Source organism: Quercus suber, unplaced genomic scaffold (genome assembly GCF_002906115.3).
Source record: "Quercus suber isolate HL8 unplaced genomic scaffold, Cork oak 2.0 scaffold_69, whole genome shotgun sequence".
NCBI classification, from domain to species: Eukaryota; Viridiplantae; Streptophyta; class Magnoliopsida; order Fagales; family Fagaceae; genus Quercus; species Quercus suber.
The window spans coordinates 1,358,551-1,376,634 of record NW_027069534.1 but is presented as its reverse complement, the minus strand read 5'-3'; the positions used below and the strand labels follow the sequence as shown (position 1 = coordinate 1,376,634).

At 35.8% G+C, this 18,084-nt stretch overlaps 2 protein-coding genes and 1 long non-coding RNA gene across 3 annotated transcripts; 2 read left to right on the top strand and 1 right to left on the bottom strand.

Moving 5' to 3' along the window:
• The first annotated feature begins 412 nt into the window (after window positions 1-412).
• Window positions 413-2,125, top strand: LOC112028450 (uncharacterized). Its single transcript, XR_002884633.2, has 2 exons — window positions 413-911; window positions 1,610-2,125. It is a non-coding gene; the product is annotated as an uncharacterized LOC112028450 (long non-coding RNA).
• A 4,333-nt stretch (window positions 2,126-6,458) lies between these two features.
• LOC112013273 (uncharacterized) lies at window positions 6,459-8,802 on the top strand (the record flags this gene model as incomplete). The annotated part of the gene is made up of 5 exons (XM_065773134.1): window positions 6,459-6,560; window positions 6,696-6,758; window positions 8,322-8,400; window positions 8,481-8,526; window positions 8,609-8,802. Coding segments are annotated over 5 exons (300 nt in total), but the record flags the coding sequence as incomplete, so codon positions are not given.
• A 5,091-nt stretch (window positions 8,803-13,893) lies between these two features.
• Window positions 13,894-17,831, bottom strand: LOC112013224 (receptor-like protein kinase HSL1). The gene is given in 3 exon segments (XM_024045608.2): window positions 13,894-14,755; window positions 15,097-15,750; window positions 15,753-17,831. Coding segments are annotated over 3 exon segments (2,958 nt in total). The 5' UTR covers window positions 17,665-17,831; the 3' UTR covers window positions 13,894-14,363.
• Window positions 17,832-18,084: the final 253 nt, after the last annotated feature.

Sequence of the window (18,084 nt, the reverse complement as noted above, 5' to 3'; positions counted from 1 at the left end):
TTTATCTTATATGAAAAACACTATGTTTATAATACTTTCATAGCAAATCTTAAATAACAGATTATTATTGGTTGTTATTGATAGAAAAAAAGTAATTTTATTAGTGAGTTTAAATTAGAACTAATAACAACATATCGACTAAAATTGTTAAAAAAGTGTTGTGAAAATTTTGTAAATATAGTACTTTGTAATAAAGAAATCACATAGATTGCAAGATTCATTTTTTACCCAAAATTCATCTTCTTATTGACCTTCCCTAAAAATATATCCTAGAACCGCCACTGAGACACCATATAGGAACCTTGGAATTTTTGAGTGACAAGTGATAACACAGTCATTATAGAAGGAAGATTATAAGTCAATGCCATCACTTTTTCCTTTTGATATTTTTGGGGTTTCTCAATCCCATAGGACATGGCCATATCTATGATGAAGTTAGGTACGCGTTTGGTGATTGTATAATAATATGATGTGTTTTAGCCATGTATATTCTTAAAGCGTGCGTTAATAAATCATTTTAGGGGGAATTACACTTTACCCATATGTGGTTTGCTGCAAATTCAACTTACCCACTCGTAATTTCATTTTTAACACTTTACTCACCTGTGCTTCCTTCCGTTACCATTCCGTTACCCATCTCACATTCTGCCATTACTCTAACAAGTTTCTTATAAAAAACACAACCCACGAAAGATCAAACACGCCTCTCTCAAAAAAACACGCCCATGCCTACAATGCTCACTAGATGATGATCTAAAGGCTACAATGCGTCTTTCTTGAGATATTGGACCGAGACCCAATTGAGGTTTGATCATGCAACTACATCTAGGAAGAACAAGGCAAAGTCTAGGTTCATCTCCATCAAATAGTATTTTTGATTTGTGGGTATCGATCCATCTCCTTATTTTCTGGTGAGTTCTGGGTTCGTCTTCAAGTTTTGGTTTTCTTGTACTCTCATATGCTCTCTTTATTCGATTCTAGGTAGATTCCTTTGGTTTTTGAAACCTAGGGTTCTAATTTCTTTTTCTTTTCGGAATGATAAATTGGAGATGTTTAAGCTCTGTTTCGTGGTATTATAAATTTGACATGAAAATTTTCATACCTTTTTGTTGCAAAATGAAGTGTTATTGTAGTTGTACTTATCGGATGGTTGGTGCTGAAGGACAATGATGAGTTGAGTAATGGGTTGGAGAATGTTTTTGTTTTGTTTTCTTGTTACTATAGGTCTTATGTTGCTGAAATTTAATTGAAAATATACATAAAGAATTGAAAGTTACTTCTAAATTTGGTCATATTGCTCTGAATATAGATATTATGTAAAACCATCATAGTGCTTCCTTGGAAGGTTTTGATAGTCCCCTAACTTGATTTTTTTTCTCCTGTTTTGGTAATAATATGGGATTTCTAGCTCTGCCTGTTGACTAACCTTGTCACTATTGATAATGGTTTTTACTTGTTTTGCCCAATATGTTTCTCTAAAAAAGTGTGGGTACAATATTTATGTGTTTTACCTAAGAACTTAATGTTTATTATATTAAACTTATTATCCTTTTTAGCTATTTGTATGTTTATCCACTGACATTACCTATTTCTGTGATTGGTTCAACAGAATTTGGCACTGAGGATGGAATTTATTACTGATAGCAAGAAGCTCAGTTTACTACTATTATAGTGATTTCTTTGCCTGTGAAGAAGTTCAGTTTTAGTTATGTGTGATTTCTCTGGTTCAAACTGTGCCTGATTTAGGTTATATCTAAACAACTACTTTTCATTGTAGATATTGAGAAAGGGCTAGGGTCAGATATGGAGAATAAGATAAAAGCATTTTGACACAAGTTCAGAACAGATCTATGCATCCAAGTCTAGAACAGACCTATGCATCAGTAAAATTCAGAGGGAAAGAGAAGTTCATGAGCTTTATGTTGAAGCTAGGGAGAAACTTAAGAGGGTTAGAGAGAGTGAGAGAATATACAAGCTAGTTTTGTCATGGTTATTTTTCATATTTGTAATGTTGTTGGTGTGTTTTGCCTCAGTGAACAACAATATAAGGGTGAAGAACCTTAGTCTGCCATGAAAATCATATTGTATCTATCTTTTGAAATACAAAGTGTGATTTTTGTGCAAATGTTTTGTAGTTTAACTTTTTTTACTTCATTGTGGGATTTGGATATATATTGCCACGAAGTGGTATGACAAACATGCATAATAATAAAAGAGATAGCTGTGGAGGAGAGCATATTTCCAATGAAAGCCCTAAGATGAATTTCATAATACTTATAAAAAGCTAAAGGACAAAATATTTTACCGTAGAATGGTGAAAGTGTATACTCATGGATATATTTTATTATAGACTGGTGAAAGTGGATACTCATGGATAAGTGCAATTGACATACTAGATGAAGATAAAATGACACCTAGTAATGAAAATTAAGAATAAGATATAGAGATAACATAGGAAAATTAAAAAGGAAAAAAGAAATAATGAAATTCCTTTCTCAGCAATCCAAGGATGAAATCTGTTCCATGCTACACCTGCTTATATATATATATATATATACCACAAAGTGGTTTTATAGTACACCTGGCCATAAATGAAACCTTACATATTGCCACAAAGTGGTTCTATGCTACACTTGTTTATATGTACGTGTATATATATATATATATATTGCCACAAGTAAATAATCTCATTTCACAAAATGACAAAGATAAAAGCATTTTGACACAAGTCCAGAAAGACCTATGCATCAATAAATTCCTCACACCCAAGTCTAGAACAGAATTCCAATCATACCAATACATAATTTGATTAGATAAAGAGCACCACTTGTAAATCATAATATATATATATATATATGAACACATACACCTGTGTCAATGCACATTAATGTCATAATCTACCAAAAGCCTAACTACTAGTCCATAGCCATTGTGACTTTGAGTCACATGCAGACAATTTTACAACCAAAAGGCCTAACTACTGGTCCACCACACATCAGGCATGCACAACTTCCAACCAAAATAGCCAATATTGTTTTTGACACTTGACCGATTAAAATACTAATATATTACAAGTGGGAACTATAACAAAAACAAGCGGGAACAAAGTCACATCTTCCATCTTCATTTTCTGCTTTTGGTGCCCTTCTTCCCCTTTCCACCAAGTGGTTGAAACTTTGGTGGCCCTATTGCACCAAATCTTCTGCCCTTGAACCCCATAGCAGCAACACCAGCCACTTTCCAATTGAGATTTTGGTCAAAATCCTGCACAAACTTCTTTGTAACATAACTTGCAGTCACTTGGGTGTGTTTGAAGGATCTAGAGCTAGTGCATTATGGATTGAATGTTTTTATTTTGAATGTCAACTCCCCAGGTAGTTGAGATACATAACACATTCATTCATATTCATTTATGCAATAAACTGATATCTTTTTCTTCTCATTCAATTTGAACTTGATATCTACTAGCTTCCTTATGGCATATTCCCTCAAGCCCTCCCTAAAAACCTTAGAATTTGGAAACTTCATTCCCTTCATTAACATTGGTTTTTTCATGTCAGTTTGGACATTAAACTCAAGTTCTTTTGTAGCATCTAGGGCTGGCTGATCATCATCAGACCCTACTAGACTCTCCATGTCATCTTCAATAGATGGGTCAATCCATTCACCCTCTTCCACGCACTCATTCTCTATTGCACTAGACCTAATTGCTAATTCCTTATCATTTTCAACTATAGTAGGCCTATATGGGGCTGCACTGTCACTAACTCCATCATGGATAAATCGCACATCATCTAGATTCCCAAAAACATCATCATCAAAATCAGGCTCCTCAAACCCTTCCTCCAACCAATCAAAATCTGGACAGTCTTGCCCATCACCTCCTTTAGCATCCACATTACCTCCCTCATGCACATCATCATCGTTTTGACCCACCTCATGCACATCACCATCATTCTGACCCACGTTATGCTCATCATCACCATCCTGACCCCCTACTTCCTCAATAACAATTGGCTCCTCAATTGCAAGTGGCTCCTCACCACCCTCAACATATAGTATTATCCTATCTAATGGCCATGCAACATGAATGTCACACATATTAAGTACATCATCATCTCCATTTATAACCATTAACCCTTGTTCTAGGTTACCTCCAAGAATAAGGTAATGAAATGTACTTGCACTAGGTGCCCCCAACTCACCACAAATATCTTGTATTTCAAATAAACTCAGTCTATTAGGGTCAATTTCATCAATAATAGAAACACTGCCATCTAAATATACCAAATCTGGATTCCACACAAAGTGGCCACCATGATGAATCTCAAAAGTGAATCTCAAGTCAGCCATCTGCATATAAAATACAACACAATATTAATGACAAAATCCACAAATTGAAGTTAACGAGGGGAAAAAAAACTTGATGTGAATAATGTGCCACTGAATCATGCCCAAGCAGAAGTATCAAACTTTCAAGCATTACAATTATATACAGAACCTAAAATGTCAATATTTTGAGGTCCTCCAATGACATGTATAATATATTCTGTTACAAAGCAAAGTTAAACATCATTTGTCTATAATACAAACAAATAAACCACATAGACTAAGGAAAAACTACACTATGAAACTTAAGATCAATTTTTAAGAAATTCCTTTCATTAAAAACACTTAACAATAGTGAACTAAAAAGTTTTGAGAATACCCATTGCATTGCCTGAATTTGAGCATTACTATATTAGAAAGCAACCTGCTGCCAAGCAATTGGGTATGTATCCTCTATAAATGACAGGAAAAAAAAATGATAAGCATGATAGTTTCCACTGTACATGACAGCACCAAAATGTGTATAAATGGAAGCCATTATGCAATAGGGCCTGTTTTAAATTGGTTGACTTTCTTTAGTTTAGTGGGAGTTCCAATTCTCAAGCTGTGCGTATATTATAAGGTCCAATTCAATTTGCTTTAGAGTTCAGATAATGAGGTTGAAGACGTACTTGGCTTAGACCTAAATGTTTTATATTTCAAGCAACCAATTGGGTGTGTATCATGTGGTCCGCACAAACCACAACAAAGAAAAAGACAATATTCTTAAAAGCTTTTGTTCTGTTTTTGGGAGATAAAACCATGGAAACGGAATGTAGAAAAAGGCACAAAACAAATAAAACAAATAATATTAGACAAACCCAAGTGCAGCCCTTTTGAAAAATGTAAAGAAAAAATAAAAAAAAAAAAAAAAAAAAAAAAAAAAAAAAAAAAAAAAGAAGAAGAAGTAAATCAGACAACCTTTTAAGCTTTTACTGATTAATTTATTATAAGATAGCTCCTAACTAGGGTGTCACGTATTTCATGCAATCTGCAATTTTGTTTATTTGAATTTCTTTTTTTCTTTAAAATTGCTGAATCAACTTGAAATATGATTAAAAAGAAAGAAAGAGAGATGATTATTTTATAATTGTCGTGAGCTCTTTCAGTCTTTCTAGCTACTATATTTGTAATTGTGAGTATTTTAATTTTGAAAGATATTGCTTCTCAAAAAAAAAATGAAAGATATCCACCTCACTACCACACTTTTTATTTTCTGATTAAAAAAAAAAAATCAAAATTCCCTTTCTTTACAATAATATAGTCATGAATCATAAAGATACAGATTCTATTCCATAATGGGTATGATAAAATGTGATGTTCGCAAAGGTCAAAGGTACCCCACATTAGGGGGTACCATACCCGTGTCAATCACTTTCTCAGGTAGAAGCTCCCTCTAGAGTTTAGGGTACCATAATCCACGCGTCCAGCTTCCCAGCCAATTAGATCTGGGATTTGATTTTGTTTTTGTTGGGATATTTTCCATTATCACTGAGAATATACACACATTGATTGTACTTGGATTTTCAGGACGAAATGGGTAATTAGCCATAATTACCCAACTATATTGTTAGTTGGCCTAGTTTAGAAACTATATCATTTAATAGCATCTCGAGTCTCAGAGACTCGAATTGCGCGCTCACACCTCGACTCTTTGACGCTCGGTTTTCATAGTTTGAGCTGGCGTGGTTCCACGTGTCGTCCACATGGAACTCGAGTTTCTGAGACTCGAGTTCCACGTAGACGCCATCTGGCGCTGACGTGGTCGCCCACGTGAGGCCACGTGGCTCTGACATGGAACTCGATTCTCTGAAAATCGAGTTTTAATAGGGCTTTTTCAAATTTAACTCCTAGCTCACAGTCAGTCTCCACTCTCACTGACTCTCTCTCGTCTTCTCTCACACACCGTTTCTCTGTCGCCCACCTCACCTCAGCCACTCTCTCTCCCTCACTCACTCACCGTTTCTATGTCGCCCACCGAAGCTCAGCCTCACCTCAGCCACTGTCTCTCCGTCACTCACTGACCGCATTCTCTCCCTCATCGTCTTCTCTGGCTCGCCGTGTTCTCTGTCGCGCACTGAAGCTGAACCTCACGTCAGCCCCTCACTCTCCCTCACTCACTCACCGTCTCCTCTCCACTCTCGCTCACTCTACTCGGTCTCACAAAACTGATTTTCAGGTTTCTTCAGAGTGTAAGTCCTTATTTTTGGCCATTTTGAATGGTTTTGTCTTCTGGGTTTGCTTTGATTTTGTTTGTTCTTTAATGGGTCGTGAAGTTTTTGAGCTAATTTTTGCTTTTTTCCTGTTTTGGTTGGGAATTGGTACAGAAAGCTCGCATTCAGATATGGCTTTTTGAGCAGCGAGACCTGAGGATCGAGGGCCGTATCATCGTATGTTTTATGTCTAAGCTTATCTATGCATTTTTTTTTTAATCACTGCTAAATCTTTGTATTTTGTAGGTTCTGGGTTGCTTTGTGATGGTTTTTTTTTTTTGGGGGGGGGTGGGGGGAGGAAGGTTTACTAGGGGTTTAGTGGTTATTTTATCACTCTGTAGATGATGTTTTGAGTTGCAATTTACATTGTAGAATTTGAGATTTAGACATTTAGTGTTATTTTAGCTTTAAAATTATATTTAATTTTTAGGGATAATTAAATTTGGGTAGTGCCACAGCGTTTGAAATTGAAGTGACTGAATTTTAGTGGGGCAAGAAAGATGTGTTAACATCTAGAATGTTTTGGTGGAATCAAAGGTTTAAGTTCATGATTGATACATTTGATGGAGGTGAGAATGCTTGGCAATGTCTTTAAGGTTTTTTCAAGAATTGTCATGCTAAAATAGTTGGAATTTCTGAGTGAAATGATTCATGAAATTCTTATGAACATTATTTTAGTCAGGTTTATGAATTGTCATGCTAGGCAATGTCTTATGAACATTGTTTTAGTCAGGTGAGAATGCTAGGCAATGTCTTAAGATTTTTTTCAATAATTGTCATGCTAAAATAGTTGGAATTTCTGAGTGATATGATTCATGAAATTCTTATGAACATTGTTACTTGTAGATTCCTGTGCCAATGAGTCATAACTCAACTGTCACTTCTCCCATAGTAATTGGTTAGAGGGTGTGACCATGGGTTCAAGACCCACTAGGTGCAAGTGTAACTTATCCCCCCCAAAAAAAAGAAAAAGAGGGAAACTGTTGTTTCCATTCAAAATTAAAATCCTTGCAAAAAGAAATTTTAAAAACTGCTGGGTATTGGGGTTATTAGGGCCTGTTTGGTTATGTTTGCAGAAAATAGTTTTTAAGAACTGGTTTTAGAGAGCAATAAGAAAGCTCCAAGAACATATTGTTTTCAATGGTTTTTTTTTTACTTAAGCTGTAAACAAAAGAAATATTTTTAGGAAATATTGCTGTGATGTTCTCTGAAAAAATGCTAATTTTTAAGAATGATTCTCTGAAAGTAGATTTTGAAAGTGGCTGGACTAATTAAGGCTGGATTTTTAGTAACGTATATGATAATTATCTTTGCTATATAAAATGTATTGCAAACATGTCTAAAATGTGAAAATTTCAAATTTCCACTGTAATAACTTTGAAATATTTGTGAACAGTAATCTTTTGTTCTGCACGCCTGATTATGACTAAGGCATGTGTTTATTTTATTTATTAGGATCAGGATTCTACAGATTTCTTAGATCAATGAACAATGGAGTTTGTCTAATCTTGGTCGTTCAGTGAGATTTGATTGCCATAATTGGACCTTATTTGTCATGCATAAGAAATGTATATTCCAACTGAAAATGGCAAAATGGCCATAATTGCACCATATTTAGTGCCATTTCTAAGTGTTGAACTTTGGTTAAAATGCTGAGATCACCCTGAATTTCGAGCATCTTTTGCAATTCGAAGTGAATAAATGTAAATTTATTCAAATATAAATTTTTGTGCCCTACAGGGCTTTGATGAGTACATGAATTTGGTGCTGGATGATGCTGAAGAAGTCAATGTTAAGAAGAAGAGCAGAAAATCTTTAGGTGGGCTCTTTTTCTCACTCCTTTTTCTTTACCTTCTCCTAAATGTGCATTCTTTGAAGTGGTTCATCTATTTTGTTCAGGGAGGATTCTTCTTAAGGGAGACAACATAACTCTGATGATGAACTCGTAAGTTTACTGAACCGAAATCCACTCCTCTCTCTCTCTCTCTCTCTCTCTCTCTCTTGATGATTGTCTTTTCAATTTACAGTGGAAAGTGATGATGATTCCAGCAATTGTGTAAATTGGCATTATGATGCCTTTTCAATCACCTGGCAGCCTAGCATCTCTGTTTACTGACATGTTAGATACAATCTTGAACATCAAGAATGATTAATGTAACATATGAATGATTTTTTATCCATCGAGTAAGATACATTGGCCCTGTTGCTCTTTTACATTTTCTATCCTGCCTTGTTTCTAATAAGTTCTGCTTCATCTGCATTTTTTAGAATCTTGATTGGTCCATAGAGAAGAAAATCTATACAGGTTTGAGTTTCCCCCTACCAACTATCAAATTATCTTAAGGAAAGTTCAAATTCCCTTCTGTCTGGTTTACAAAAGCTTAATCAGATGTTTAACTTGGAACTCAAATTAATGGATATAATCGGTTTCAAATTTTCGTGTTAATCATTTTTTAATAGCTTAATGATTAAAATAAACTAAAGGGGGAAAAAGTGAAAGAAAAGGGCAGTTAAGTACTGGCAGAACAAAATGGTGGAGGACTCAGAGCTATAATAATTTTGCTGAAGGCAGCTCCTAGTTTCTGTTTTTACTCATTTCAATAAAATCTTTATCTGTTTATCTAAAAAACGAGTCAGTCAGCCAGGGTTTTAGGAAGAAATTGACTGGTTGGAGAAAATGCATGGACCCAGTTTAGATGAGGGAAGTAGTGGAGAAAATACAAATTTCATCATGGTGTACCTGTATCCTTGCATTTTGTATACCATTCTGCCCATGGGAAGCAAATGCTTTGACTATGGGGTGTACTCAACGCTACATGTACTTATCTGCAGGTTGGTCATCGGGTCTCGGGTTTGGACAAGTGTTGGATTGGACCCTCTTTTTAGCACTAACCATCCAAATTAAAACACAAAGTATACTCAGCCAATTCAACTAAATCCATCATCTTGAAAACCATACAACATTCCCATTTCAAGGGGCTGCAAACAAAAATAGGAAAACCTTACAGGTGTGATCTTAGTAGTGGCAATGAAGTTGGACGATGTAATCGACCAAGCTTAGAGTAGAGATAGTAGAAATTGTCCTTAGGACAATCGTTACTTAAATCCCAATACTCTACTAATTAACCTATCCATCTTTCTTTGTTTCTTAACCTCTTCTTTGATTGTACGAATTTTGTGTAGTTTCATATCTTGGAGGATCTGCCTTTATATGTGTGCACTTGGTTTCTATTGGAATTTTGTGGACTACAATATCTGTGCCTAAGCCTAGCATGTCTTTAGTATGGTGGCTAAGCAAAGTCATCATGGAATTCTCTAAGTAGGGCAATTAAATTATCTTTCAACTCCACTGGAAACCAGGCACCTATTTTCACTTCGATAGAGCTTTCTTCCTCATTAGCCAAGTTTGCTGCCTCAATCTCCTCGATGTTTAGTCTAAACCCCTTTACTTTGTCTCTCTAATGCCTCAAGAATGTCGTTTAGCAATTTGGGATCCTCCTCTTAATCAACAACGTGAGTTAGTGGCATACTCCTTGGGCCTTGGCCCACGTCTAGGATGGGTCTATACTAGGCTACAATCATTTTCCAAAACGAGAATATTTCCTAATCTTTCATTCTTCATGTTCGTCAAAAACCTTGACCCTCCAATAGCCAAAATACTTCTTACTCAGTTTGGCATAGTGCCTAACATAGTTGCCTTGGCCTCTGTCTCCTTGACAAATAGCAGGGCTAACCGGCCAGCTCACCTTCATTGCAATCATCTAATTACGGAACCACTTTTGGTTGAATTACTGTTAACTGTACTTTGGTAGGTTTTGAAAAGGAAACCATGACGTTTAGATTTTTTTTTTTTTTTTAAAGAAAGAAATAACTTAAAATTGAGCACAGAAGGTTATACCTGAATACACTTCTTCAATTATGTTGTTGATGGTGAACTGTTCATCACTTGACTCTCCATTGATCAGTGTGTTTGTTAGCTCTAGGTTCTCCCACAAACAATCACAATTCACAGTCTATCTCTATGAATATGTAAAAGAAGATTTGTTACATTTGTAGGCCATGTTGTAAGATATGAATTTTTTTTTCAGAAGATGTTTGATTTTAGTTAGCTTGATTTGCTGGGATGATGATTATTGATGGTGAAAATGGTTTTTTCTTCAGAAATATTTCATGGATTTTGGTGGTTGGAATGAAAGGGTGAATTAACATACTAACACAATAATGACATTTCAACAAAAGAGAATCATGGTCAGTTTGGGAATTTGCTTATTTTCGGTAGATTGTTTGCATAGTATTTATCAAAAGATATAGGTTTTTTTATTAATTTTATGTTAAATCCGTTACAGAAAGCTAAAAGCTAGTTCATGTAAAAAAATAATAAAAAACTAGATTATTTGCTAAAAAGCTAAGACAGAAAGCAAAAAAAAAAAAAAAAAAAAAAAACCTTTTTTCAACAATTTTCAAAGCTCGCACTTTAATTACATTTTCTTCCTATTTATAGAGGAATTTTTAAAAGTTTGAAAACTCATTTTTTAAAATGAACTTGAATTGGGCCCAATTTCCAATTACACTGGACCCATCCAAATGATGATACATGTCCAACAATGGATACAGGGCATCATCTAGATAGGTTCAATGCAACTGGACTCTAGAGTTAATCATTATCCTTAAAAGATATTATGAGTATTTAAGTCTGAAAGAGATTTTATATATATATATATATATATAAAATTAAAAATTAAAAAGAGAAACAAAAAAATTCATCACTTGCTTCTTCTTTTTTACGATTATGATTTTCTTATATTTATGCATTAATACTAAGGGTTTTTTTGTTTAATAGGGTCTAATCAAAGATGCAATGGTCGCGTAATTTTAAAATGTTACAATTTGGTCAATTTAAATTTGAAAAGGGGAAAGATGTCATCACTCACTCACTCTGTTTTCTATCCATTTATTACTGCATTTTGACCATTTTGTTCCTTTAAAATATGATGTCGGTTCAATTTTGATAACTTAAACTTGGTGTTACTCAGCATTCCACCAGTATATATGAATAGAAAGTAGGAGGAACTAAACTGTTACATTTTAAAATTTAAGGAACTAAAATCAAACATACCATGTACTTGAGGAACCATAAATACAACTTTATATATGTAGGGTAGTGATTGTTGCACATAGTATGTTTACAACTGTACTGTACGTACACTATGTGCAACAGGAATTACCCATATTGGCCAATTTCATGCTTTTTTTTTTTAATGCTAGTTTCTTAAAAAAATTGCATTATTCCGCATTTTCTCATATAGTTTTGTAAAGAATTAGACCAAAAAAGTTTCTTAACTTGTAATATTTTTTTAAAATCCACGTAAAGTTGGGTTATACAACAATTTGCTTCCATATTTTCTCATATGGTTTTGCAAAGAATTAGAGCAAAAAAGTTTATTAACTAGTAGTATTTTTCCAAAATCCTCATAAAATTGGGTTATACAACAATTGAGATCTTGCTTCATTAATCGCGTTGCATAAAAGTTTATTGGACCCATGCAAACATAATAAGAATACACATCTATTTTTTTTCCTTTTATAGATATGATAAAATTTTAACCTATGACCTCTACTCCATGATTATCATTGTTTATCATATGATATTATTTGTTCTTTTTTATTTTCTTTTTTTAGAAACGATATTATTTGTTCTAATAAAGAGAATTAAGTGCGGTTTTGCAAAGAATCAGAGCAAAAAAGTTTATTAATTAGTAGTATTTTTCCAAAATCCCTGTAAAGTTGGGTAATACAACAATTGAGATCTTGCTTCATTAATCGCATTGCATAAAAGTTTATTGGACCCATGCAAACATAGTAAGATTACACATCTATTTTTTTTTCTTTTATAGATATGATAAAATTTTAACATATGACCTCTGCTCTATGATAATCGCTCTTTATCATATGATATTTTTTGTTCCTTTTTTTTTTTTAGGAACGATATTATTTTTTCTAATAAAGAGAATTAAGTGTTGTTCCTTAAGTTTACTTTTTAAGATTCAACCATGTAGCTACTTAAAAAATACACTTCCATTCCCATGAGAAAAAAATTCACATGACAAAATCTTAAAAAATGAAACTTAAGGAACAACACCTAAATACTATACCTATAAGGTATGGAAAATTATTAAGTATTCTAAAATATAGTGATGTGGTGCTTCCTTCTCTCATATTTATGGTGAATCCCTTGCACCCTATATAAAACTTTCCATTTTTAACTATGAGCTAGAATACCTTGTACTTACTCAGTGAGGCATTACAAATGAGTGTTGGTTATGGAACACATTGAGTATTTCTATATATATTTTTTTTTAAGTGTCTATTTGGGAACAGTTTATTTAGCTGGAAGTAAATTTTTTTTGCTAAAAGTATTGTAAATAAAACTAAAAAGTAGCTGAAATAGTATAATGAAACTTATAAATATTAGAAAAATGAGCTGAATAGTAAAAAATACTAACTTTTTAAGCCAATGTTAAACGCACACTAAGGGTTCGTTTGGTTGAAATGGTGAAAAAGTGGGAAAATAGAAAATAGTAAGAGGATAGAAAAGTGGGAGGATAAAAAATATTTTAATTTTTCTCCTTTTTGCTTGGTTGGAAGTGGAAAAGTTGAGAGATGAAAAAAATAAGTTTGTATAAATTTACTCATACACCTTTATTAATAAAATGATGTCAAAAAAAAAAAAAAAAAAAAAAAAAGGCAACGTGCCCAGCACAAAGAAAACAAGAAAAAAAAATAAAGATAAGAACTAGACATGAGTATTTTTGTCCATTAAGCAACTTCATTTTTTCCTTTCAGTTTTCTCTCCATTTTAGAGAAAAGACTTTTTAGTGAGCTCAAGAAGAAAATACTCGGCTCCACCATTTATTTTTCTTCCTCTCCACCCAACCAAACACACTCAAAAAACATTTTCTTCTCATTTTCTCTCCAAAATTTTCCATCCATGCTATTTTGCCTCCACAACAAACAAACCCTTAAAGGGCAGGCTGCAGCCTACGACATTCATTGCTAACCAAGCTGTCCAACTCTAAATATAACTTCCGGGTCTACAATTTATTTCTTCGGATTCTTGCCTCTTTAGTCAACATTTTGGTCTCGATCTTATCATTTTCAAATAAAAATGAGCCCGCCCTCGATCTCACACCATATTGACTATTTAAAGTGTTGCCGAAGAAGAAAGACAAAAGGCCATAGCGTAACATAACCGTTAGGTCCCAATTAATTCGGTAAAAGAAGGCGGCCACGGAAGACACAAAGTGACAAAGACTTCAATGAAACAAGCTTCTTACTTTTCCGCCAGTTGGAATTCCACAGTGATTACACACTACAACAACATAGCAGCGGGACCATCTAAATCATACATTAAAAACTAGGAATTTTGCCTAAGTTCACCAATCAAAAGTATCCGAGCTGTTCCTAATTGAAAAGCATGTCTCAACTTTTTGACATTTTTTACGTTTGCACGTTCAAACCACCAAACAAAAACTATGAAAAGCAGCTACAGCAAGATACTTTAATTGTTACAACCGGATATTAGTGACATTATTCAGAATGGAATGCTACAATTATCTAAACCATCTAGAGAGCTTTTAGCTTTTTGGCGTTTTCAATAGAGACAATCTTAGACTTCTACATACTCCAATGGTGACCCTCACATACCATGTAGAACTCAAATCTCTCTCAATCTTTCGGTACTCTCTGTTCTTTTTCCCATGAAACCAGACATCATAAGGATGTTTAAACTATACCTCCTTGATCAGAGGCATCTTCCTGGTAATAAGGGGAGAACTTCCCGTCCTTGTGAACTCTCTTGGACTTATTTCCTGCCCCTGCTTCCTGCAGCAATTTAACCACTTTTCGCATTGCAGGGCGGTTAATAGGGAGTAAGCCAGCGCAAAGAAGGCCGATGTCAAGAATTTTGCTGATCTCTTCTTTGTACTTAGATTCAAGTGTAGGGTCAATTACATGGTCGATTCCTTTCTGATCTATGGTGGTGGACACCCATTTCACCAAGTCTTTCTCCCCGAACTCAGGATCAGTTGGGCGTTTACCTGTGACCAACTCCAATATGACCACCCCAAAGCTATAGATATCGCTCTTTTCATTCACCCGAAGTGTATAACCATATTCTGCATCAGATTCAACCCAAAGCAGATTGAATTAGAAACAAGCCAGCGGCTTAGAATTTATTAAATCCTATTGCAGATAATGATTTTAAAGTGGATGAAAACCATTTAAGTGGGCATATTGCATACTGCAGAGACTATACCAATAATTTTCGCAATCACTAGTCTACTCAAACAAACTACATAGCTTATGGTATGTATGAACGGACTACATGATCAAATGAAATATAAGTTATTTCAAAATATGAAACCAAGAACAAAAAAACTAATAAATGATAGTAGTGAGTGCTCAATTCAGCATAGCAAAATAAATCAGTGAGTGATCAAGTGACATGTTAGCAAACCTGGAGCAATGTAACCGCAAGAGCCTGCAATCGCAGACATTGGTTCTCCCCCTTTGCTGACTGCTGCAACTACTTTAGCAACTCCAAAATCCGCAACTCTAGCCCTAAACCCTCCATCTATCAGTATATTGTTTGACTTCACATCCCTATGGACAATAGATGGAACACAATCATGATGCAGATAAGAAAGCCCTTCAGCTGCATCCAGAGCAATCTGATACCTTGTTGGCCAATCCAACAATCCTTCCTTGCCACCATGCAACAAATCTCCCAAGCTCCCATTAGGCATGTATTCATAAACCAGAAGTTTGCAATCCCCAGTGTCATAGCAACACCATAACCTCACAATATTCTTGTGCCGAATCCTTCCCAATGTTTCAACTTCAGCTTCAAACCAATCTTTCCCTGAATCAACACTGCCATCTCCTTTCTTTTTTCCACCCCATAGTTTCTTTACCGCCACTATCTCATCATTACTAAGCACAACCTTATAAACTTTTCCGGAACCTCCACTACCAATCACATTTTCTTCATTGAGACAATCCATAATTTCACACTCACTAAAACCGAGCTTATGGAACGACTTCCACTTCGACATAGCAAGCCCTTTCTTGTTCTCCTTGTAAGTTTGGTACTTCCAATAGAACCCTACAACCCAACAATGAGAACAATGCCCGCAAGCATAAAGATTGATCGGAAAATCCACAGATTCTCCTCTTTCTTACCTCCACCTACACTAGGACAAAGATCAGGAAGGTCACCACACAACCCTGGATTTCCCAGAAAGCTATTCCTATAATTCTCATTCGCATAATGCGGAGGTAGGTCCCCGGACAACCTATTATTCGACAAATTAAGCGTCAATAGCTTCAAATTTTGCAATTCAATTGGGATTTTGCCAGAAAAGTGATTCCCAGAAAGATCAAGATAATTAAGCACAGGTAAGCTCCCAATTTCACTTGGGAGCTCACCATACAACTTATTGTTTGCCAAATTAAGCTCATTGAGCCTCTGGCAAGCTTTAATTCCCTCCGGAATTTTACCGAAAAGCTCATTATTACTAAGATCAAGCGTACCCAATTCACTCAACTTCACAAAACTCCCAGGAATTGGACCAGTAAGCCTATTATCACTCCCCAAGAACTGAACAAGATTGTTCAGTGACCCAATCTCCTCAGGTATCAACCCCGAAAACTGGTTTTTTGAGATCAACAACTGAGACAAATTATAAGAACCGGATATCATTCTAGAAATGTTTCCAGACAGTGAGTTATCTTCAAGCTCAAGATAATACACACGTGGTAAGCCCCAGAAACTTTCGGGTACTGAACCAGAAAGATTGTTCTGCTTTAACCGAACCCGGTGTAAGCTCTTACAATTCCCAAAACTCTCTGGAATCTCACCCGAAAATGAATTGTACATCAAAATAAGTTCTTTTAAAGCACCTTTTTCACACAAATATTTTGGGATTTCTCCAGAGAATCCATTGTAGGAAATGTCAATGGTCTGCAACGGTGAGTTCTTCCCGAGTTCACTGGGTAGTGAGCCAGTGAGTTTGTTGTTGTAGAGTTTCAGTTCGGACAGCTTTGTTGAACGAGTTACGATCTCTGGTACAGACCCTTCGAAGCGATTCTCCTGCAGGTTCAGTGACTCCAGTTCTAACTCGCACAACTCGTCCGGGATCGTCCCGGTCAACTGGTTCGTCGACACGTCGAATTTCAACAACGTTGTCAAGCTCGACAACCCCGATGGTAACACGCCGGAGAGATTGTTCCAGTACAGTTCGATTTCGACTATGCTTTTCAACTGTGTGATTGAGCTGGGGATTGACCCACTGAGATTATTATAGGTCAACTCGAGCCTTTTCAGGCGAGTCAGCCGGCCGAGACTGTCCGGAATCGGACCTATGAGACGACACCCACTGAGATAGAGTACCTCGAGATTCGCCAGGTTGCCGAGTTGACTCGGTATCGGACCCGGTATGAACGGGTTATATGCGAGTTGAAGCACTTTCAGAGTGGAAATGTTTCCCAATGAAATGGGTATCGACTCGTTTAGTAAATTATTCAGGAGGATGAGCGTTTCGAGTTGGCGAAACTCTCCGAAACTCGCCGGAATCTCGCCCGAAAAGTTGTTGACTGAAAGGTCCAAAGTCCGGAGATTCGGAAGCTGAGACAGAGTGGCCGGGATGGGACCCACCAAGATGTTCGCGGACAGGTTGAGGAGCTTCAGATTTTGACACATGGAGATATCAACGGGGAGGGAACCGTTGATGTAGTTGTCGTCGAGAGAGAGTGAAGAGAGAGAAGGGAGTCGGCAAAGCAAGGTGGGAAAAGGGCCTACGAGTCCGAAGCTGGAGAGGACGACTGAGTCGACTCGGTGAGTCGAGTCGTTGCAGTTGATGCCAGTCCAGTTGCATGGAGTGTCGTCTCGGTCGTTCCATGAAGAGAGGGCCTGATTTGGGTCAGAGAGGCTTTGCTTGACTTGTTGAAGAAAAAGGCCTTCTTGATTCAAAGAGTGAGTGAAGTGTGGTGTGAGAAACAACAGGAAGAGAAGAAATGGAAACATAGCTTACTATGTTCGGACTACTTTGACAGAGACTTGGTTTTAGTTTTAGTTCATTTCCAAGTTCAGGTTTTTGGGTTCCAAAATGTTTGAGTGTGGGAATGGGATTTGAAGAACCATGGCTGTGTCATGTGTGGTGGCGGTGGGACCTTTTACAATGATTAAAAACAAGTTTTTTTTTTTTTTTGAATGGGTAAAGATAGGCAGCTTCGTTTGGACAATGTGGATATTTTTTAAGAAATAGTGAAAATGACATTACAGATAATTTGTTTAGTGGATAAATGGAGTTGTGCTGCATATGATTAGTTTATAGAATTTTCCAATGGAAGAAGAAAAACAGAGATTAGTGAAAATGAAATTTTTGCATGATTATCCAATGTTTTTTTTCTTTTCTTTTCTTTTCTTTGAGACTATTGGCAAAGC